Source organism: Stegostoma tigrinum, chromosome 13 (genome assembly GCF_030684315.1).
Source record: "Stegostoma tigrinum isolate sSteTig4 chromosome 13, sSteTig4.hap1, whole genome shotgun sequence".
Classification (NCBI taxonomy): Eukaryota; Metazoa; Chordata; class Chondrichthyes; order Orectolobiformes; family Stegostomatidae; genus Stegostoma; species Stegostoma tigrinum.
The window spans coordinates 38,599,909-38,625,036 of NC_081366.1; the positions used below are offsets into that span (position 1 = coordinate 38,599,909).

The 25,128-nt window shown below is 40.2% G+C and overlaps 1 protein-coding gene across 9 annotated transcripts in view; it reads left to right on the plus strand.

Annotated features, from left to right (window-relative positions):
- LOC125458137 (mucin-2-like) overlaps positions 1–25,128 on the plus strand; it is a 98,954-nt gene that overhangs the window by 43,875 nt on the left and 29,951 nt on the right. For 3 of the 9 annotated variants that reach the window (XR_007248776.2, XM_048543049.2, XM_048543050.2), the window contains exons 1-2: positions 22,480–22,726; positions 23,288–23,959. Coding sequence is in view for 8 of the 9 variants with exons in the window: in XM_048543049.2 (XP_048399006.1) it covers positions 22,675–22,726; positions 23,288–23,959 (724 nt within the window). In the remaining variant the exon portion in view is untranslated. Of the gene's footprint in view, positions 1–1,727; positions 1,827–2,922; positions 2,988–19,149; positions 19,306–21,461; positions 21,589–22,429; positions 22,447–22,479; positions 22,727–23,287; positions 23,960–25,128 lie in introns of those variants that run through there. The other 6 variants (XM_048543041.2, XM_059650696.1, XM_059650697.1 and 3 more) reach the window with 6 other exon arrangements.

Below are 25,128 nucleotides of genomic sequence, written 5' to 3' on the forward strand. Positions count from 1 at the left end.
CAAAACAATCTGCTGGCACTATCTGTTGTGCTTATATCACGTAAACATTGAATCTAAAGCACCACAAGTTTTTGTTTAAGAAGGTAAGAAAGGGAAATGACAGATTTAGGAAATCAGCTGGAAATTCCATCAATGGCTTGAATTTTGTGTATCTTGTTCATTTGTGGAATGAAGTGTTGCTAGCTAGGCCAACATCTATTGAACATCCTAATTGCCTACATTGCGGTTGAGAATCAGCCACACTCCCAAGACTCTGGAATAAGCCAGATCAGGTAAGGATGGTAGATTTCCTTCCTTGAAGGACATTAGTGAATCAGATTGGCTTTTACAACAGTAAGCAGTGCTTACATGATACTACTCCCAATTCGTCTGCTGCATCTGCTCGCATGATGGGGCGTTCCACTCCCGAACATCTCAGATGTCCTCTTATTTCGAGGACCGGAACCTTCCCCGCCACCTCCCCCCCCCCCCCCCCCCCCACTCACCCCCACTCCCAGCCCCCTTCAGTGGTTCGAAAATGCTTTTGATTGCATCTCGTGTTTCCTGCACCTCTGACTTCACATGCCCTCCCCACAACAAAAACAAAGACAAATTCTGCCTTGTATCACCCCACTAACCCCTGGATCCAATGTATCATTTTCCGCCACCTATAATCTGACCCCACAACTAAGGATATATTTCCCTCCTCACCCCATCTGCCTTCCATTGGGATTGCTCTCTCCATTACTCCCTCATCCACTCCACAAACTGCAGTAGCCCCACCACCCCCGGCATCTTTCTCTGCAACAGCAGTGCTGCACCTACTCCTACGCTTCTCCTCTCACCACCATCCAAGGAACCAAAAAATCCTTCCACATCAGACTGAGGTTCACCTGCGCATCCGTCAATGTGGTCTACTCTATCCACTGCTCCCGATTGTAGCCTCCTCTACATCAATGAGACCAAGTGGAGGCTCAGAGACCGCTTTGTGGAGCACCTGTGCTCTGTTAGTGATAAATGACAACATCTTCCAGTCGTGAACCATTTCAAATCCCCTTCCCACTCCCTGGGTAACATGCCCATCCTGGGCCTCCTCCAGTGTCGCAATGATGCCACCTGGAAACTGGAGAAGCAGCACCTCATATTCAGCCTTGGGAGCCTATAACTCAATGGTTTCAATGTAGACTTTACCGTTTGCAAAATTTCCCCAACCACAGCCTCATCCCATGACCAACCATCCCTCTCATCCCCGCCTCCTTGACCTAATGCAACCTGCCCATCTTCTCTCCCACCTGTCCACCTCACCCACCTCGCTGACCAATCCCCAGCACTCCCTACATGCACACACCTATCACGATTCTACCCACCTTCCCCTCCTCTCTGTATTTATTTCAGAGCTCTCGTCCCCCTTCCCCATTTCTGAAGAAGGATCCTGACCTGAAACGTCAACTTTCCTGCTCCTCTCATGCTGCCTTGCCTGCTGTGTTCCTCCAGCTCGACACTGTGTTATCTCTGACTCCAGCATCAGCAGTTCTTACTATCTTTTCATGATCATTGTTAGCTTTCCTTTCTATTCAAAAGCAAAGTACCATGAAAACTAAAAATCTGAACTAAGAAAGGAAAATGCTGGAGATTCTCAGCAGATAAGCTCGTATGTGTGAGGAGAGAAACAGAGTTAATGTTTCAACTTAGTGGAATCTGAGGAAAAATTATTTATCTGAAATGTCCACTCCATTTCTTTTTCACAGATGCTGTCGGACCGGTTGAATGACCCATGTCCCAACATAGTCATGAAGTGTGAAACAGACCCTTTGGTCCAACTAGTCCATGCCAACTATATTCCCAAAGTAAGCTAGTTGCACTTGCCTGCACTTGGCCCATATCCCTCCAACCTTTCCTGTTCATGAATGCATTCTATTGTTTTTTAAACATTCTAACTGTACCTGCATCCTCCACTTTCTTTGGCAGTTCGTTTCACACACAAATCACTGTCTGTGTAAAAGAAAAAGTTACTCCTCATGTTCTTTTAAAAATCTATCCTTTCTCACCTTAAAAATATGCCCTCTATTTTTGAACAACCCCTTTGCCCTAGGAAAAGACCTTTGTCATTCATCTTATCTATGCCCCTCATGATTTTATACATCTCAATAAATTCACTCCTCAACTTCCTGTGCTCCAGTGAAAGAAGTCGCAGTCTTTCTAGTCTACTTTTATATCTCAAACCCTGCATTCCTGGCAGCATCCTGGAAATCTTTTCTGAACCATCTCCAATTTAACAATATCATTCCAAAACAGTGTGACCAGAATTGCACATAGTAGTCCAGAGAGGCCTCATGAACAACCTCAACATGACATCCAAACTCCTATACTCAAAGGTCTGAGCAATGAAGGTTAGCATGCTAGATGCCCTCTTAACCGGCCTGTCTATGTGTGATGCAAACTTCAAAGAATTATGTACCTGAACCCCTAGATTTCTCTGTTCTATAACACTACCAGGGCTCCATCATTAATTGTATAAGTCTTGTCCTTGTCTTACCAAAATGTAATACCTCACATTTATCCAAATTAAACTCCATCTGCCACTCCTCAGCTCATTTGCTATGTCCCACATCAAAAAAGTGATACAAAATCTGACGTTATAAGATGATCTAGCAGTAATAGTAGATTTGGTTTTCTGTCTTTCTCACCCGGTGTACGTGTATTGTGTTTCTTTTTAAATACTGATTTTTGGATGAGAAATTTAAAGATTTTTGTTAGAGCGACAAACCTTATGGAATTACTAATATCTTTCAGAAAGTCCTGCAAAGTGCAAGGATATTCTTGAAAGCAAATGTTACTGAGCCCAGTGAGAGATTGAATGACTGTGCTTACTTCTGCTGGCTGTCCCTGCTGCTGATGGTCCTGCCGCTGATTTTATTTTCTCTACTTCACTCTGGTTTTCAGATTCTGTATAGCAAGAAATACAGAAGAATACAAGAGGGCCCGTGCTTTCAACTGTTTCCTTACTGGTCTGCTTTAGTTACAGTATCTTCAAACTATTGTTTTAGAATTATTGCATGTTAAATCTATTCATTACAAACCAAATGTGGTGCTCCCATTACGCCAGCTACTCACCCATCTGGAATTTCAAATTCTTAATTGCCTCCTGCTGCTGTGGATTAAAGGATAAGTATTTGCTGCCTGTCCTCCTGAAGATCATGTTCCTGTGCATTATGCATCAATTTGCTCTTGCGTCAATTATTATTTCTAGTCACGGGCTAGTTAATTGGGGAATTTATAATATTGCTCTTGTGGAATTCACCTTGAGAAAATAATTCTTCTTCATTTGTGTATTGCACAATTTTCTAGCAATCCATTGTGTGGGAGTCTGTGCAGGTAGCATAGTACAATTACTTATACTTATGACTACACAGTACAGGCAGTCTCTGGGTTTTGAATGGCTTCCATTCCAGAGTCCTTTCTCAAGTTGATTTGTTCGCAAGGCAGAGCACAATGCAGGACACTTGAAAGCAACCGTTCGTTAAGGCCAGGAAATATTCATATATCAAGTCTTTAAAAATTAAAACCATGTAGGGGATCACATTCGTAACTCAGATGTTCATAAATTGGGGCTCCCCTGAGGTACGTATTTATTGCTACAGGGGAAGCTTCTGACACACCAGAATTGTTGGAAAGGTACTAAGAAATAGCAAAAGTGACGAGGAAATTGGAATTAGTGTCCTGCAGAAGATCTAGGCTGAGACCAAGACCCTCATGAGCAAATGTTCCAAGGTCCATATAAAGCCCCTTCAGCTATAATGGGATATTAGGTCCATCCCAGCTATTTCCTTGAGGATTCTGGCATCTCATAGTGACTCTTAACACGTGAATGGGAGGGAAATCAGTCATTGATGTGATGTGTACTCACTCCCACCTCCCTCCTGTTACTTTCTACAAGTCATAGGCAGGGAAGGAAAGGCCAACAATATTAATAAAAATTGGGAGAAAATATGGGCTCTGTAATTTGAGTTACTGTGCTCTGCTTAAATGGGATTAAAAAGGGAAATCTTAGCTCATGTCAAATCACTGAAAAGCAGCAGAGAATATAAGGAAATTGAATTTTAAATAATATTTATAGATGTGTAAATCAGAAGTTGTCTTATTAACATTCAAAGCACAAGCAGCCAGGTGGTTGAACCCTCTGGCAAATAAATGAATAAGGAGCAAAATACGGAGGAAGTGGGATCTTATCCCTTGAAAGGATGTAATGGAAAAGCAGCTATGTTGAAAAATTCAATATTTATAACAATATAGATAAAGTAAATAGGATGCAGTGTTTTCAAGATAGGCCAAATTGCAGAACAAATTATATGTTGTGATGACATCTTTTCCTTTGGTTTAATTTGTACAATTTAAGCCAGAAATCTGTGCAAAATATAACATTCAGGGTTTAAAAAAAAAGCCTCCAAGGGGTTGCTACGTTTGACTAATCCAAATATTAATTTTATTCAACACTGTCCAGGAACAAAGGTTGATGTTATTATAAAGCAGGTTTTCAATAGGTTGCTCAAAGCAGTGAAGTGTCACTGAAGAGTAGTTCAAAATTTACAGGCGTTTGGAGACTGCGACTGAGGCAGTGTGTATTTTTGAGATGGAAAGAGAGAAGCAGATGTCATGTGAGGCTGATCTCCTGAGAAGGCAAATGAATTACACTAGTTCTATGTGTTGGGGATCGGGAAGAAATGGCAAGCAGTCTCAAGGGATCAAGAGCATGGGGGATAAAAGTAGGATCAGGACACTGAGTTGGATAATAAACCATGGTCATACTGGATAGTAGAACAGGCTTAAAGGCCAAATGGCCTACTCTGCTCCTATTTTCTAAATTTCAGTCTTTAAGGTAGCGCAGGTCAGAGCAGCTCAAGGGAGTTTCAAGGGCAGACCATCAAAAGTAAAGGATTTGAATCCTTTGTGAAGTTTTAATGAGAGTCAATGACCTCCATGTCACCAACTCTATGGGTGGTGAACTGCTGAGAAATCAATGGATCGTAACAATCTGCTAATCTGCTATAATAGAAGGCACGGATATTATAGAAAACATGAAGACCTTATTTACAAAATAATACCTCTTAGTCTTTGAGTTGGGTAGGTGGAGGAAAAACATTTTGAATCATTTGAGATACTGTTAGACATAATGATGAAAGGACTGTATGTTTTGATCTAGATAGACGAGCTAAGGTAAACGTTGGAGTTGTATCTGAGAAGTATGTGTACAGTGTACAGTTACAATGCCGGTTTTCACCTCCCACTGATTTAGTACCAGATATACCATTTTTGATCCCTCAGATCCAATAATACACTTAAAAATATCCAGCTGAACATGCTGTCACGTGAGGTGCTTTTGACTGTCATCTGATACAGCAGAATTAGTGGAAGTAGTATTCTGTGTGGGGGTTGAAGTAGCCTCAAGTTATTGATAGCAGAAAGGAATGGTGCTGAATGTACAATCTGAGAGTGCTGAGGATTTTGAAGACTTCTGAACAGAAAGCTTGCTTGCAGTTATACAGACAATAGTTGCTTTCCCTCTTTGGCTGTGGAATGATAATGGACAGTTGTTTCAGGCAGCTATGATTCATGGAGGAGGTGGTAACTTTACTAGGCCATCTTGTCCATTCCAAATTGCAGTAACAGAGCAAGGCAAGTATGGGGTTGCCAAGATCAAAGTGGCCCTCAATTTTTATGCCTTGGTATCCTTCCTGTGATGGTGGTATTAGTACTTCAAGCAAGTCATGGAAAGACTTCTCAACAGAAGGCATATCTGCATGACTTCACCAGGATAGCAGGAAACTCAGTTGTGCAGCTAGGCATTGATGGCATCATGTGACTCTGCATTCCACATCATCATTGTATCATCCTTCCTCACCTCTGTGATGGGTCATGACAGAGACCTCTTGACCATAGACTTAGATTAACTGCACAAATCCGAGAAATATTATCATCACTTAACTGGGAAGAAAGAGGGCATCAATAATCACGCTCCCCTCTACTTGGCAGCTCCTCGCTCCCCACAAAAAGTAAAAAAAAATGATAGTTCCAATTCCATCATCAAAGTGACCAATTTGCTTGGCTGACTGTTATTTAGGACAACATCAATTCAGATCAGGTTTCATTATTAAACAAAATTAACTGTTTATTGTAACATGCATAACTTTAACAAATGGCAGTTGGTAATCTACTTGTATGACATAAAGCATACTCCCTTAAAACCCTAAAATAACCACACTCTCCAATAATTAAGGCAACTGAAAGACAGACACTTAGACACAGATATTATGGGTGGAAAAGAATGCAGTTAGGGTGTAGAAAATTTCAAAGACCTAAAGGTCAGATCTCAAGTGTGGGTTAAATTGCCACACACAATTCCGTTGATTTTTAACACTGATAACATATCAGTCTTTAAATTGATGGCTGTTCTTCACTTTGGAAGTTCGTCCAGCAGACTACATGTTTTCTTGTTAGAATTCTTTCTTTTAAGCTTTTTGGTTTTCCTGCCTTTTACCCCACATGAAGAGACCAAGAAGGGAATGTGTACAGTTTTCTGGCTGTAGGAGTTCCTGACTAACCTTGTACTTACATCTTTGATTGAATCACAGTTTGTTACAATTTGGTGGTCAGGCAGAATTTCTTTAACTCAAAGGCCCTCAGTGCCATTTCTCTCACTGCTTCAAAATGCAAAAGTCTCGCACAGCTAAATATATACATGACAGAATCCCCTTTTATTTCAAGTTGAAAGCTCCCCTGGTATTTCAGCCATGTAGCGGTCTAATTTCTATTTGAGTTTATAGTTGTCAAAGGGAAAACTATGTGGTCTTTCATAGTATGCTGGACTGAAAACCCTATCTTCTGTATAAAATAACAACTTTTTTTCTAGCTACCATCAGTCCTGAGGAAAAATCACTGGAACCGAAATGTTAGTTCTGATTTCCCAATAGATATTACTAGATCTGCTGAACTTTTCCAGCAATTTCTGTTTTTGTTACTGATGCTAGACCCTATCCACAGTCATGATTGGTAGCAATCTAAGTTTATATGGCATCATATTGGCAACAGGTATAACCTTGGTTTAAGCTTCTATTGCTTCATACTAATGTTTAGTGACTTCTTCTTGTGCTGTGATGGAAACAAAGACATCAGCTCTCTCATATTGTATCACAACTGGCCTGCAAGCACTGTCATAAATTTTAAAACATGTGTTCTTTCGTTGGAAGAGATAGCATTTGTTGCCTATCCTAATTCTCTTGAACTGAATGGTTTGCTGTGCCACTTCAGAAAGCAGTTCAATCATATTGAGTAGCGAGGCAGTTATTGGGTATCTGAAAGCAAAAATGCTGAAGGCTAGCTTGGATGAGGAAGAGGGTGTTGAATGGGAAATAAATTCATGGCTACACTTCTGCAAATTGGTAAGAAATACAAATTGTGGGAAGATAATGAAGTGGAATTTGAGGATTCTAAAGGCACATACTATCACTCTCTGAGCTTGTCAACACCAGTTTCAATGGTGTTAGTCACTACTGCACCAAGTGTTTGCAGCACTGTCTCCCTGAAGAATCTCAGGCAATGCAACCATGTGTGTTCCTTGCAGATTATTTGCCACTTCCTTCTGTTAATCAAGAGGGAAGAGTGTTAGTGAGAATGTTGCAATATGTTTAGATTCATTATCTCTCATGTCTGAATAGTTAAAGCATGTGGAAGCTGAGAGATGTAGGTATAAGCTTGCAGAAGTGCTAAGTATACTTGAGTAAGGTGGGGTATAAGAAACTAAGTTTATACGTGCTGATTGCTAGAGATGGTTCGTTGGGTAATTAACAGAAGTGTAGTGCATTGAGGTTGGTAGTGCTGTGTGTTTGAATGTACATTCACTGAAATTGACCTTTTTATGTGAGGTTACTGAAAGTTTTTTTTTAGCATTACAACCAGATTCTCAGCATCAGTTTATAATATAATAAAATGTGAGGCTGGATGAACACAGCAGGCCCAGCAGCATCTCAGGAGCACAAAAGCTGACGTTTCGGGCCTAGACCCTTCATCAGAGAGGGGGATGGGGTGAGGGTTCTGAAATAAATAGGGAGAGAGGGGGAGGCGGACCGAAGATGGAGAGAGATTCCTCCCACTTCCTACAGACTAAGGGGGTGGCCATGGGCACCCGCATGGGCCCCAGCTATGCCTGCCTCTTTGTAGATTACGTGGAACAGTCCCTCTTCCACACCTACACAGGCCCCAAACCCCACCTCTTCCTCCATTACATTGATGACTGTATCGGCGCGGCCTCTTGCTCCCCAGAGGAGCTCGAACAGTTCATCCACTTCACCAACACCTTCCACCCCAACCTTCAGTTCACCTGGGCCATCTCCAGCACATCCCTCACCTTCCCGGATCTCTCAGTCTCCATCTCCGGCAACCAGCTTGTTACTGATGTCCATTTCAAGCCCACCGACTCCCACAGCTACCTAGAATACACCTCCTCCCACCCACCCTCCTGCAAAAATTCCATCCCCTATTCCCAATTCCTCCGCCTTTGCCGCATCGGCTCCCACGATGAGGCATTCCACTCCCGCACATCCCAGATGTCCAAGTTCTTCAAGGACCGCAACTTTCCCCCCCACAGTGGTTGAGAACGCCCTTGACCGCGTCTCCCGCATTTCCCGCAACACATCCCTCACACCCCGCCCCTGCCACAACCGCCCAAAGAGGATCCCCCTCGTTCTCACACACCACCCCACCAACCTCCGGATACAACGCATCATCCTCCGACACTTCCGCCATCTACAATCCGACCCCACCACCCAAGACATTTTTCCATCCCCACCCCTGTCTGCTTTCCGGAGAGACCACTCTCTCCGTGACTCCCTTGTTCGCTCCACACTGCCCTCCAACCCCACCACACCCGGCACCTACCCCTGCAACCGCAGGAAATGCTACACTTGCCCCCACACCTCCTCCCTCACCCCTATCCCAGGCCCCAAGATGACTTTCCACATTAAGCAGAGGTTCACCTGCACATCTGCCAATGTGCTATACTGCATCCATTGTACCCGGTGTGGCTTCCTCTACATGGGGGAAACCAAGCGGAGGCTTGGGGACCGCTTTGCAGAACCCCTCCGCTCGGTTCGCAATAAACAACTGCACCTCCCAGTCGCAAACCATTTCCACTCCCCCTCCCGTTCTTTAAATCACATGTCCATCATGGGCCTCCTGCAGTGCCACAATGATGCCACCCGAAGGTTGCAGGAATAGCAACTCATATATTCTGCTTGGGAACCCTGCAGCCCAATGGTATCAATGTGGACTTCACCAGCTTCAAAATCTCCCCTTCCCCCACCGCATCCCAAAACCAGCCCAGTTCGTCCCCTCCACCCACTGCATCCCAAAACCAGTCCAACCAGTCTCTGCCTCCCTAACCTGTTCTTCCTCTCACCCATCCCTTCCTCCCACCCCAAGCCGCACCTCCATTTCCTACCTACTAACCTCATCCCACCTCCTTAACCTGTCCGTCTTCCCTGGACTGACCTATCCCCTCCCTACCTCCCCACCTATACTCTCCTCTCCACCTATCATCTTTTCTCTCCATCTTCGGTCCGCCTCCCCCTCTCTCCCTATTCATTCCAGCACCCTCACCCCATCCCCCTCTCTGATGAAGGGTCTAGGCCCGAAACGTCAGCTTTTGTGCTCCTGAGATGCTGCTGGGCCTGCTGTGTTCATCCAGCCTCACATTTTATTATCTCAGCATCAGTTTCATTGTATTAGCTTCCACTTTTATCTGCTTCTATTCTGTTTGCAGTGTATGCCTAAAAGTCCTCCAGACCATCTCCACCCCACTCAAACCCCACTGGTCCCTACGTAGCAATAATGTTCCCCATATTTCTGGCTCCTGGATTAAAACATCTAGATTTGTACCAGAAAAGCTGGGAGTCCTCTTTCTGATGTGCTGCACCATGGCTATTCTTTTTCTTGTGTGAGACAATTGCAGAGACAGATTCTTTATCTGCTGCAGCCAGAGTACACCATCCTAAGAAGAGGTGCAGGCTGATTTAACATGTGACAGTCTCCCACAGTCCTGGGTCCCTGATGGTGTGCAACCACTCAGCAGTGTGTTTAAAGTGGACTGCACACCACAATCGAGGAGACGAACAGTATGCATGTGCTCACTTTGGTCAGATGTGGGTTAATTGTTCATTACAATCCCAGTGGCCATGAAATCAGCTAAATCCCGTTTTTGACATCAATCGCTTACTAGCTTATGGCAAGTTGTCTCTTTTTTTTAACTGACCATATTTTCTCACTTATTTAAGCTCAAGGAAGTTGATTAGTTGACAGGAATTTAGTGTTAATTTATTTATGGAATGTGAGCATCACTGCTAAGATCAGCATTTGTCACACATTCCTAATTAGAAACAAAAACAATAGAAAATGTGAGTAGGAAAGCGCCAATTGGCCTAACAAGCCTGCTTTGTCATTAAACGTGATCATGGCTGATCTTTACCTCCATCTCAATTGTTCTATCAAAGCTGTATCCTGCATTTGCCTCATACCCATTGATACCTTTAGCCTGTAGAATACTATGTATTGCTTTCTTAAACATATTCGGTGAATTGGCTTCCACATCCTACTGCAGTGGAGAATCCCACAGGCTTACCACCGTTTGAGGGAAGAAATTTTTCCTCTGGTCAGTCTGAAATGCTTATCCTGAATCTTGAGATCATGACCATCTGGACCTGGCAGCCATGAAAAGCATCATCCTTAGTTTGTCCAGCCCTATCAGAATTTTATGTTTCAATAAAAGCTCTCGTTTTTCTCAACTCCAGTGAATACAACCCCAGTTGACCCATTCTCTCATTACAAACATGCAATCCCAAGAATTAGTCTGGAGAATCTTCATTGCACTCCCTCTATGGCAAATATACTTTTCTTAAGTAAGGAGGCCAAAAATGCACTCAATACCACAGGAGTGATATTACCAAAGTCCCTATACAGATGAGTAAGACTCCTTGCTGCTGTATGTATCTGTTTTGCAATGAAGGTCAACATACCATTTGCTGTGCCAGCTGCTTATTGGCTGTAGAATATCAGGCCCTGTGGATTTGTCGTTAATAATTATTTTCAATTCCTCCTTCCAATTAGATATAAGAACATAGACCATTCAGCCTATTGGGCCGATTCCACTATTCGGAGAGATCATGACAGATCTGTGGCCTAACTTCATATACTTGCCTTTCGCCCATGTCCCTTAATACCTTCACTTCACAAAATAATTTCTCAGATTTAAAATTTAACAACTGATCCTGAATCCACAGCCATTTGTGGAAGTATAGACATGTTACTTAGCATCTCTCCTGAGTAGTCTGGCCTCGATTTTTACATTTATACCCCCAATTCCAGAATCTGAACCAGTGAAAACAGTTTATCTTTATCTACCTTTAACAGGAAATGAAATGTTGTGAAGACTTCAATCAGATCACCTCTTAAACGCCTAAGTTTAGATTTGTTGCTTTCTCTAGGAACTTTTGTATGACTCCTCTGTGAGCCTAATACCACCTTTAATCTGTCATTGTTGCTCACAATACCTGGTTTGTTCTTTTACTCAGAAGAAATGTATAATTGTTTCACTGCATGCATTTGTTGTTAAAATATTAGTTACTGCTTGTCCACTGTCAACTTAATCATGTCATCATGTCTATCACAGCCAAGTCATCCCTCATATGATTGTAGTTTCCTTTGCTCAGATTTGGGATCCTAGTTTTGTCCTGGAGTACTTCAATTTCTATCCCAATGAAATGTTCAAATTTTCCAAAGGGACCTTTCACAACAAGATCATTAATATATCCCTTTTCATTGCATAAAAGCAAACCTCAGATAACCTGTTCCCTAGTTCATTCCCCAATATATTTGTCTAAAAATCCATCTTTTCCATGTTCCAAGAATTGCCCATGAGAAGATAACGTGTTATTGCCTTGAACATCTGCGGTCCATCTGGTGTCAATACACCCCCAATGCTGTTAGAATGGGAAGACCCAAATTTTGATCCAATGACTTTAAAGGGATGGCAGCACGGTTCAAATTTAGTGATGTGTTGATTGGAGGGGAACTTAAAGATAGATGTGAACAAAAACCAAAAGAACTGCGGATGCTGTAAATCTGAAACAAAAACAGAAGTTACTGGAAAAGCTCAGCAAGTCCGGCAGCAACTAGGTTCTGAGGGAATGCCACCAGATCCAAAATGTTAACTCTGATTTCTCTTTGCAGATGCTACCAGACCTGCTGAGATTTTCCAGCAACTTCTATTCTTGTTTTTGTTAAAGGTATAGGTATTCTCTTGCATTAACATAATATATCCTTCTAGTGGTACATCTTATAGATAGTACACACTGCTGCAGCCGTGTATTGGAGGGAGTGAATGATTACGATCATACAGAACCTGTAATTACTTCAACTGGAGCATAGGTTGATCAGATCTCTTTAGGTATAATTAATAAAAGGTTAATCAGATCTATATGGAGCTGAAACAGCAGTTGCTATAATAGGGATGCTGTCGTTGATTATCATAAAGGCAAGTTCAAAACCATATTGATCAGAATGTGGAACCAGGAGGTGGAGTCATCTTTCTCTCACCTGCGTTGCAATTCTATAGGCCTCTGTTCGTTAAAAATAATTTTGCAATAGCTGTGATATGCTGTAGTTTTGATAATTAAATACCACAACAATAATTCAAAGTTGAAATTGTTTGCTGAGTGGGGTTAGAAAGTAACTTTCTGCAGATATTTTCAAACAACTTGGCAAACAAATGGTATATGAATGCTGGGGTCCCTTATTTATAGCTCTTTTGGAAAACATGTAAATGCTATTTTTAGCATCTCTGAGCAGGAAAAACCTAAAGTGGTAAGTGAAATATGAACAACCCACTTGTGCTATCAATAGTGAATTTTGTTTTATTTTTAGATTGGATGAGGGAAGGATTTGACATATTTTCTGAATGTGTTTTTGAAGGCTATTCGTTATGGAGTTGGGGAAAAAATAGTGGCACTTTATTCTCAGTTTTAGTGTAACGACATGGCTAAGTCTATGCATATTTGAACTTGGTTTTAGCTACTTTTTTTTATTACTTAGGCTCTAGTTAAGCTGGCCTCCATGTCCTAAGTGGAGTGGATTTGGTTCAGGCCCTTATTTTACACTCTACATTATCGTTCTGAAATGTGAACGTAAGTCTCTATGAAAAAATTCTGATGAATTTTATTCTTTTCTTGAGCTATCACTATTTTGTTCCCTCTCCTGTGCTTTATAATACTGCTCAGCAACTGTTAAATTTGCAGTGATCTAAAACAACTTCCTCAACAAAGGGAAAGGTAAAGTTGCCGCTTGCACCTAATAGTGTTTTAAGATAGTAACCATTTCAGAGCAAATCAGTTGTCAAGAATTAGAATCTCTACAGTGTGAGAACAGGCCATTCAGCCAACAAGGTCACACTGACCCTCCAATGAGCATCCCACCCTCACCCACCCCTTATTCGATCTCTGCAGTCCTGCATTTCCCAAGGCTAATCCTTATCCAGCACACTGTGGGGCAATTTAGCACAGCCAATCTACCTACCTGCACATCTTTGGACTGTGGGAGAAAATCGGAGCACCCGGGGGAAATTCATGCAGACATGGAGAGAATGTGCAAACTCCACACAGACAGTTGCCCAAGGGTGAAATCGAACCTGGGTCCCTGGTGCTGAGGCAGCAATACTAACTATTATACCATCGTTTGTCTTAAAAATTCTGAAACAAACATTGTGATTTGTACATTGTTAGCTAAATTATTCAATATGCTTATTTGCAAAAGAAATTAAAATAGAAAAGCCAGTGTTGACCTGATAGGGTAGCCTGATAAGTAGTGACATTAGGGTTTTATGACTAGAAACGATCATTGCAGAAATGCTGCACAGAAATCTCTCTTTGATTGTCAGACATAGATATTGAAATAAAAATAAAATCTTCCACACTCTGCAGAGAGCAGAGATGGAAAATAATTGTAATTCAATCAGCTTTTGATAGTATTAATGGTGGTGGAGTAATAGGAATGTGATCTGAGAAAAGGCAGCAGTTTGGCAGACACTATGATAAATAAATAGTGTACAAAATGAAGGAAAAATGAAAACTGGTTAAATAAGAATAGGAGAGACAAGAAAAAATGAAATAATAAAAGTATAATATACTAATATCAAGAATGTAGAGTTTACTTCTCTCAAATTATTTCCCTTAATTTCTTTTGTTCTGCTTCCGAATCTGGTTAATTAACCATATTCTTTACTCAGAGAGTGGTAAGGGAATGGAACGCTTTGCCTGCAACGGTTGTAGATTTGCCAACTTTAGGTACATTTAAGTCATCATTGGATGAGCATATGGACGTACATCGAATAGTGTAGGTTAGATGCGCTTCAGATCGGTATGATAGGTCGGCACAACATCGAGGGCCAAAGGGCCTGTACTGTGCTGTAATGTTCTATGTTCTTTCGCATTGATATAATTGCATGTGATCTGTTTATGACCAGCAGTCAGTTGAAGACTGAATAAGAATGCAAGGTGAATTTACTATCAGTTTGAATCAGTTTACAATGGAAAATACAAAACAGCAGAGAATCCTGAGGCCTATATGACTAAGAGATAGTAATATGAACTGCAGATGAAAGGTCTAGGCCTGAAATGTCAACTTTCCTGCTCCTCTGATGCTGCTTGACCTGCTGTGTTCAAGCAGTTCTACACCTTGTTATCTCAGCCTATATGACTAAAATGTCTTGTTTTCCCTACAAATACTGCAATGGATAACACATCTAAGCAACCTGAAAGTTTGTTCTCCTCCCAGATTTGTTGACAAGGTACATTTCATTCATGCAGAAGAAATACAATTTACATCAGTTTGTAGTATGCAACAGAGCAAACAGATTTTCCTTGGGAAGGAAAGAATGAAATACTTTGTTTTTACGCATCACCGTTCATGATATTTCAAAACATTTCACTACCAATTAAAAGCTTTTGAACTATAATGTAGGGAAACATGCAATAAATATGCACACAACAAAGTCCAACAACCAGTAATTTACTCATACTCAGATGTTGGTTGAAGAATAAATAATGACTGAGGCACTTCTTTTTTGTATTGTGCCATGGGGCCTTCTCTATCAACATTTGGAAGCCAGACAGGGCTTTGGGTTACTGATTCATTTGAAAGAGACCACCATCAACTGTGTAGTACTCTAAGTGTGGACATAGATTATGTATTTATGCCAGTAGAGTACGATTTGAACCCATAATCATGAACTGAAAGATAAGAGGAGCCACCTGGGTTGAGACCCAAGCAAAACAAATTTCAGGTGATGAGGTATGTGTCAGTATTAATGTTTACCCCCCCCTGAATATTGGCCATTACATGTGACCACTTGCAGTGTGTGGATTTTTAGAATATCTACATTGAAATCAAGAAATTTTTTTATTATCTTCACCCTGGTGTCAAGAAAGAAATGCAATCTACTGAGGTCACAACATGTGGTGAATATATTTGATATTTATGTAAGTATAATATGTATACATTCTATATAATATAATGCATGATGTATAAGTGAGCATAATGCTTAGATGATAAACTGCTCACTTTGTATTATAATAATATGATTGTATCATCCATGTGCCTGGATTTTTTTTCTAAGGAAGATTAACTAGCTGTGTTATTTATTTGCTTTTTTTGTTGCAAGATTTGGTTACGAAAAGATCAGATACTTTGTTTTTTTTATGTTCTTTCCAGACGTTTTATTTCTCTCAGGAATTAAGGGGCAATTTTAACATTTTTTTCGTTGTTAAAGACAACGCCTGTTTACACTTCCAAAACATTAAAAGATTCTTGTTGGGGATTGTAACCTTGTACTTATATCCTGACACAGAACTAAGTGTATTCAGCTAACATCTGAGACATCATATTCTTACAGATCTGTAGGACTCTTTAGAGACGACCATTCAGAGCCCCGCAAAAGACAAATCTGTTAAATTAAGTCCTTTTTTCTACCTACCCAAACAAGTCTTAAAAATACCTGGTATATTTGTGATTTTTGTCTCCTGTATTCTATCCATGATATTTGCAGTAGGCTACTTTTTAAAAGAACAATAACCAACACACCGAGCGTTGATAAATCTACCTTCTAAATGTTCACCATTTTGTCTACCCATTTATTTTCTTTACTGAAAATATGACAGATGTTCTGGATTGGGCTACAACAGAAGTGCGACTCCAGCATAGGGTCTACAGGCAAATGTTTCTTATTTAATTGCACATATATTCATGATGATATTTATTATTTTGATGTATAATGCCGTACCAATTCTGAGTAATTTTATGATAACTGTCATGGACAAGTGGGATAAATGATTTGAATTATTTTATGGTCCACCCTCTCTACCCACAACCGAGTACTGAACAGTTAACTTAAAATGATGTGGGCACTAATTCATGTAAATCAGAGTCCAGTAAGTCAATATCCAGTTAAGATTCTTGTAGTTGGCTGTTCTGGCACAATTCCGACTAGAAGAGCTTGAGTACAAGTGGTGCATTTGAAGGCGCATCAATATAATTCTCGTGGACTGGGAATTTGTTCAGTTTTCAAGAGAAATACAGGATTTTTCCGGAAATCAGGTTTCCAGAGAGATCAGACCTAGAGACAGGCCTAATGTTAAGGAGCAGCCTGAGCAAAGATTTCAAGCTGCATTCTTAAACCTACTGGAAACCAGCAGTTTGTCAGATGTCCAGAATTCTTGATGACTTAATTCCATAAATGAGATGGTTTTGATTTATCCAGTCAATAAGTATTGTGCACTTAGGAGATAACACTAGTGCCATCAGCACTATTTTGGGCATTTTGAGTTTTAATAGCCTCCCTTGGTTTGAAATTGTTCAGCTAAGTGTCTCTTGGCTAAGTTTATCTAGCCCTTTTGTTTTCATTTCATATAATTTGCTTTTCTGTTGCATTGGTTTAACTCAAATTTCTGCATGCTGCAAGAACATAAAATTCCATCCTCCTGGAATTCCATCCACTGGACATTTCTGAAGTGCACATTTTCTTTTCTTTTACGTACCAAAAACCTTTGTGTAGCTTGGGCACAGTATAACACTTTCATAAACGATATATATCACAAATGCAATTTGATATTATAAAAACAAAGAACTCTGGATGGTGTAAATTTGAAATAAAAACAAAAGGTGCAGCAAATACTTGGTGTGTAACAGTGGAGAGAAACAGAGTAAACATTTCATGTTAATGACCTTTCATCAGAACAGACGGAAGGTTGTCTTGACCTGAAATGTTAACTCTGTTTCTCTCCACAGACGCTGTGTGACTTGTTGACTAGTTCCAGTGTTTTATGTTTTTATTGTAGTTTAAAATGAACTATGTTTATTACATTGAAATTGCCGTAAAAAGGTGAATTGTTACTGTTGTGTATATTTCAATTAAAACTTATAAATATGACCACAATACTTGTTATTCCTGGCACTGAAAGTGGCACCATAATATACTTTCAAATTTAATGTTATCACGCTGATACAAAATAGATTGCTATGTTACAGATCGAGTTTATCATTGAGAATCAGTCCCCTTGACTGGGAAGGAAGTGTCAAAGCAAACACCATGTTAGGTCTTGAGGGAAAGTGCAGAACATGACAGTTCTGCCAGTGTCGTCCCCGGGATATGGATTAAATTCTGGAGGAAGTTTTTTTTATAATCTTGCCCATCCTGCCATGGTGAAGTTTAGTTTTACTTTTGTTCTGTTCCTTTCTGTGCATCGGATCTTACCACAGCAAGCTATCATCCTCCCCTGCACTGTTGTGAGGTCTCTCAACTGCTCTCCTGCTATAATCGGTGCAAACTGCATCTGCTGTTCTTTCATTACAATCAGTTTCAGGAGCTGTGATCACAAGCAGACACTTGCTGCATTCTGGTTTCACTTAGTATGTGACTTGAAATATGTTCATTCTCCTACTAGCTGTCAAATATCACCCACCCACCACTTTCCTGCACATAACTCCCTCCTCATTATATATGTTACTTGTTATGCCCTATTTCCAACCTATATGGCATCTCTCATGATGTCACAAACGTATACACAATCATTTTCTCTATCTAGACATTAATTTACAGCCCCCTGTTTGTAGGACAACATGTCGCCTAATTCACGGATCGTAACTATTGGAAGGTCCCTTGCCTTCAAGCCCTCTTCCCATTGACACAAAAAATTTGGAATAATGGAATAGTCATTATTAGATTTAAGAGAATTTGGAGACTGGATGTTTTTATCAGAGTAACTCTTTTTTTTTCAGAAGTAGGAAATCCCACAAGGTGCTGCAAATCCCATAACCACTTTGTCTGTCTATATCTCTGCTTTCCAACCTGTCCATTTTCTCTTCACATTTGTCCATCTTTTCTTAACACAGGTCTTCTGGATCATGTAACCAGTATTGAGAAGATGCAGTGACCTTATCCTGATCAGTAATCAGGGGTCTTAGATTTAAAGTGATTGGTAGCAGCATTAGGAGGGAAGTTGAGAAATAATTTCTTCCGGAAGATGGTGTGATTGGGAATTCATTGTTCTTAATGGTTAACTAAGGAAATCATCAAACTTGAAGAAAAAAGCCCAAATATGTGTGAACACAATAAAGAGGAGAACGTAGAATGACTAAAAGATTAATCAGGGGAAAGAATTAGAGAATGAGGGGAAGACAGCTACAAATAAAAATACTGATAGCAAGGGTTGCTAAAGGTAATTAAAAAGCCAAATAGCAAATAAATTGAGTGTCTCACCTTTACAGAGGGAAAAGAAAATTTAAAAGCAATTAATATAGAAATGGCAGATGAAATGAACAAATACTTAGCATTTGTCTTCGTGACAGAGAATACAAAAACATTTTAGTAATAGCTATAAATTGGGAGCTTGAATGATGAGACAAACTGAGTGGAATTACAATCACCAGGGAGGTAGTACTGAACAAACTGATGGAGCTAAGGCCTGATAAGTGTCTGAGTCTTGATAGATGTCCTCATAGAGTCTTGAAAGAGATGGCAAATGAAGTAATAGATGCTTTGTTGTTAATTTTCCAAAATTCACTCTATTTGGACAGGTTCCATCAGACTGGAAAACAGATAATAACTTCGTATTCAAGAAGGGGAGAGGGGTGGAAGACAAACTGTAGATCAGTTAACTTGACGTCTGCCATGGAAAGATGTTCAAAACATTCATTAAAGAGGTCATACTTGGATACTTACAAAAGCTCAAGGTAATCCGGAAGAGTTGGCATGGTTTCATGGAAGGCAAATCTGATTTAATTAATTTATTGGAGCTCTTTGAGAAAGGGGAGTACATCAAGAGACTGTGCTTGGATTTCTGGAAGGCATTTTACAAGGTGCTTTATTTTTAAAAAGTTATTTTGTAATCCAGGAGCTCAAGGTGTAGGGTAACATTAGCTGTCACAAATCAAAGAATATTCATTTTTTTCTAATACACGGAATGTAATGAGAGTAATCTTGCATTGTTTTGTACTGGGTTTCAGCTTTTTACAATTTATATCAATGACTCAGAAATATGGAAGTGGCAGGTTGAAAATTGCATTGTGAAGAAGATATAAAGGGATGCAACAAATCTACATAAGTTGAGTGAGTAGACAAAAAAAATCCAGCAAATTGAGTTCAGTGTGGGAAATTGTGGAATTTATTTTATTTTGGTGGGAAGAATAAAAAATAAAAAATAAACTTTTACTGAAACAGAGAATACAGAATTCTGAGGTGCAGAGGAATCGAAGTGTGCTAGTGCATGTGTCACAAAAAGTTGGTATACAAGTACAGCAAATTATTAAGGCAGTTAATGGAATACTCTCCTGTATTCTGAGAGGAATTGATCATAAAAATAAAGATATTATATTTTAGCTATATATGCTATTATTGAGACCACATTCCTAAATACTATGTGCTGTTTTTGACTCCTAATTTAAGATGAAATGCATTGGATATGGTTCACAGAAAGTTCACTAGATTATATTTAGAATGAGTAAGTTATTTTAACATGAAAGTTGGGATGGACTGGGTTTGTTTGCTTTGAAGTTTAGTAGGATGAGTGTTGATTGATTGAAGTCTGTAAGATCCTGAACAGTCTTGCCGAGCTGGACGTAGTAAGAATGCTTTCTCTTGTGGGTGTGTCTAGAACTCGGGGCATCATTTTGGGCTTTCTCTTTTAGGACAAAGATGAGGAAAACATTTTCTCTTAGAGGTTGGGTTATAGAGTTTTTACAGAATGGACAAAGGTCCTTTGGCCTATCATGCCTGTGCCGTCATCAAAGATCTATCCATTCTGGTCCTATTTTCCAGTAATTGACCCATAGCTTCATGGGCTATAGCATTCTAAATGCTCACCTAAATAATTTGAAACGTCATGATGGTTGCTACCTTTTAGGTAGTGACTACACTTTGGGTGAAAACACTTTTTCGTAAATCCCCTTGAATCCTCCTGCTTCTTCCCTTAATATTGATCTCTCTAGTTATTGACTCCTTGACAAAAGGGGCAAGTTTCTCCTTATCTACTTTATCCGTGGTGCTCATAACTTTGTACACCCCAATCAGATTCCCCTCTGCCTTCTCTGCTCTAAGGGAAACAACCCCTCTTCTATCTGGTCTTTCTTCATACCTAGACACCATCCTGGTGAATCTGCTTTGCACCCTCTCTAGGGCAATCACATCCTTCCAGTACTGTAGCAACCAGAATTGCACACATTAATCCATTATAGCCTCCTTACTCATATTCACTGTCTTGACTAATAAAGGCAAATATCCCATTTTAATTCTTAATCATTTGTCCAACATTGGAACTCTCTGCCTCAGAAGACATTAAATATTTTTAAGCTTGATGTAGATTGCCTCGTAAGAATCTACGGTTTCAAAGATTATCCAGTGGCAGCTGGCAATGTGAAATTCAAAGTACAAACAGACCAGCCATCAAATGCAAAATGGTCTGTTTCTACTCCTAATTTACACGTTTGTAAGAAGTAAAAATATTGCATCTAACTTACTACTTCTTTAGCTCCATCTTCATCTCCCCTCCTTCCCACTGCTTTCTTTTATCCTGTTCTCTAGCTTCTTGAGTCCTCCCATCTCATTCTACTGTCCTATTTCCGGTTCTGTCTCTCTCCCACTGCTGTATCTATCAGCCTGCTTCATCGCTCTCCTTGTTCCTTTCGTACTCTTATAGCCACTTTTCTGCCACTCCCTAATCACATCTCACATAAAAACAGTACTTTTAATTTTCAATCCTTGTGCGCAATGCGCGGGAGATTAACTAGTATTGTTAAAAATCTTTGGCTGCCACTCATTTTACTACATGTTTCTAACTGTTGACTATATGACAGTGATTAGCTAATTTTGTTGCTTTGACCGGTCATGGCAGATCCGCTCAGTGGAGATATGGCGCAGATTGGAATCGATATGATGAGATGTATGAAAAAATGCATTGTTGAGGAATTTTAATAGAAGGCGTATGCATGAGTCATTCGAGTTTAAGTTGCTCTTTCCAGGTAAAGATGAAACTATCGGTTCTTGAGGTTGAAATTAGTTTCAGCCTAGTTAATGGCAAGGACAGTTGGTGGGAGAGAGTTTTAAAGAATTTGTGGCAGATGCTTGCTGATAACGACCCCCTTATTGTTTTTGTAATACTATTTTTAAAGAAAAAAGTATATTCTAGGTTATACCTTGGATGCAATTCTAAAACACGATGACAATTGCAGCAGACTCGATGATCGCCAACATTAATCACACGCAGGGCCTGGGCTCTAAACATTTAACACCCTCAAATAAAATCAGCCAAAGGTAGATAAACAAGTCAAACCAGGCAGCGTCTGTCGGGTCTGTGCCCTTTCACCAGAACTGACCGAAGTTAGAAATTTAACTGTTTATTAGCACAGGCACACAGAGGGAGAGATGAGGATGTTGAAGCCTCAAGTTATAGCAAAGTACCTTTTGAGATTAATTAAAGCCCGAGTTTGAGGCAACTGCCTGGCAGATCCTCTGTCCACAGCGTTGTAGCGGTTGTAACTAATGCAGGCGCTGAGCTGACCCCAGCCTGTACATCCCTCATTGGTGCAAACGCTGTGTTGTGTTGCAGACAGCTTTGCATGGTTGGTTGGGACACCAGCAAATATTGCAGCACATCCGCAAGTACATGGGAACACCTCCTACAACAGGTTACTCACTAACAGATAGCAAAGTATTTCATGATCTTTTTTCAGCAATCCCTTTTTTCACATTGCAGTAGAGCGTGTTAAGATATTTAGCTTTTGCTCAATTTCCTTCTCTTGCGGTGGGCTGATCAGCGTCGGAGATTGCAGTGGGTTGGGTCTGTTGTCCATCTGACGCACAGTTCAGTTTATATTGAGGTTAGGATACAAACCTCGCCTGATTCAGTTCCGGCTGCACGCAGTTGCTGATCAGATGGGTTGCGTTGTTTACCGCACTATTTGTGCAGTTTCTGTTCTGGGAGATATGACTGCAGATTCGAATTCTTGCATTTCAGATCTCACGACCTGGTCTTAAGTTTTCTTTTAACTGAACGACTGGATTGATTTTGTGGGCAAACCGAAACTACCTAAATAATCTGAGAAACAATGTGGGCGAAGTTCGTGCTAATTTTATGTCACCATTTTATTCTTTCCTTGGGTAAGTACAGCATGTTATTAAATTGTGATCTGCTATTATATTTAAGCTAAAAGATAAAATATTCACTGAATTTCAACATAATAAAGCTATTTATTGCAAATTCAGAATGAATATTCTGAGGTCCTTATTCCAAATTGTTTGACAGCTGATGCATTCATATCAAACACAGAAATCATCCTTTTACCGACTGAACCTCGACCATGTTAATTGAATCAGGAAATAAATATTCACATTTGAAGTGTTGTGCCGATAGATTGCAGTCCGTAATGTAGTCATTTCGCAGTGAAGCACACAGTCCTGGACGTTGAGGACCTATCACTTAGCCAAAGTCTTCTGGCAACTTTACTCGATATTAAGGATCTAGTGCTTAACAAGCTGAAAATAATGTCAGTTGAGTGGTGGAGATTTGAAAGGAGAATGAACTGATAGAATGAAGAGGCTGTGGTTTAAACCAGTAGTGTAGTAAATTAGAACCCACATCTTTGAATTTCAAAGGTGAATGGTTTTTTTTCCCAATGAGCCACCTCTCCAGTTAAACGTTTCTCTTTTTTTTCCCCCCAGCAACTAATAGCCCGGCTCCGCACGGAACAGAGCAAAGTAGTTTTGCAACTACATTTCTGCCAGAAAATTCGTCTACCACTTTTAGCACCCACACGTCTCTCACCACAAACTTACAAAACGCAACAGCAACCAGTCCAATAACAGATGTACAAACATACCCTCTATCTTCCTCCGCTCCGATTGCCTTGACAAACACAAGTCACGTGACGAGCACGGTAGTTGATAACTCATCATTAAACACCACTTCTCAACGCTTCTCCCCACAGCTTAGCACTACAACCGTATTACCGACAGCAGCTCCCAATATCACTTTGAATAGTTCAGACATAGCGACCAGTTATTCACTTATAACAAGTAGCTCATCTCAGACTGATAATACAACTGATGTAAATAGTACAATATACAGTCCTAGGACAAATAACATGACCCACACGACTTCACTTTATCCTGTTGACACCAACAGTTCTTTCACAAGTTTGGAAGCAACCTCTCTTCCAAATAGTACACAGCATAAAGAGTTCACCACGATGAAAGTCTCTACTATCACCTTTACAACACCAGATGCTTTCACCACCATTCTGTCATCTTCAAACCCAACCTCTTTGCCAAACACCAGTACCATGACCAACAACACAGAACGTCAGGATAGAATTGAGTCTCCAAGCAAAGCAGGTAAGAATGAGTGTGATTAGTTCAAAGATGTTTAGGATATGAAGTGCCTGTGTTTAAATACTTTCAGAAAAAGTAAGACCAATGCAAAGATTTACAGTGACCTTTGTCTATTTCCATTGGGTTCTGTGTATTTTTGTAGAAAAACTGAGAGACAATGCAATAAGCATTTCTAGCAAAATGATGGGTTAGCGCACAGTGACTAAAGGCATTGATTTTGTAAGTTTAGTTAAATGGATAACTCTTGGAAAGAATTTAGTTCAAGGCTGTAAAATGCTAATGGATTTCCATACTTCATCTCAGAAGGAATAAAAGATAAAAGCTGATCATTATCTCTTGACCTGTATAAAATCTAAAAATGTCGGTTTGAAAGCTGGCTGCCGCATTGGTTTCACAATACAAGGCGGATATTGAGGTTTAGGAGAAAATATGATGCATTTTATTACATTACTTCCTGGTAGGGTAGAACGTCAATGTGGAAGAAGACTTGAGTCGTATTGGATAAATTTATCACAAACCAGATCATAACTTTTGAGTATTTGAGTTTAACAGCATGCCATCTGAAGTTCCCACATATTGTCACACAAATAACAAGCACTACCTGCCTTACCATTACTTTGACAGCAAAATATGTTTCGTTATTCCAGAAAATGTCACAAGAACATTCCAGAAATTAATTATCACAAAACTATAATGCTGTAGATATTGGAAACCTGAATAAATGCAGAAACATGCTGGGAATACTCAGAAGGTTAGGTGTCACCTGTGAAGAGAAAAACACAGTTGGATTTTAGGTTCAGAGATAATGGGAACTGCAGATGCTGGAGATTCCAAGATAATAAAATGTGAGGCTGGATGAACACAGCAGGCCAAGCAGCATCTCAGGAGCACAAAAGCTGATGTTTCGGGCCTAGACAGGCCCGAAACGTCAGCTTTTGTGCTCCCGAGATGCTGCTTGGCCTGCTGTGTTCATCCAGCCTCACATTTTATTATCTTGGATTTTAGGTTGTTGTTTCTGATAAATGGGTCACTGTATATGAAAATGAAAATCTCCTGTTGAAGTTGTTATTTCTTTGATATCCCAGATTTCTGCATTTGTATGTCCCCCTGTGACATCCCAACTGTCTGAAAGTATGAGGTTATCTTTGCATCATTCTGAAGAAGTCAAAACA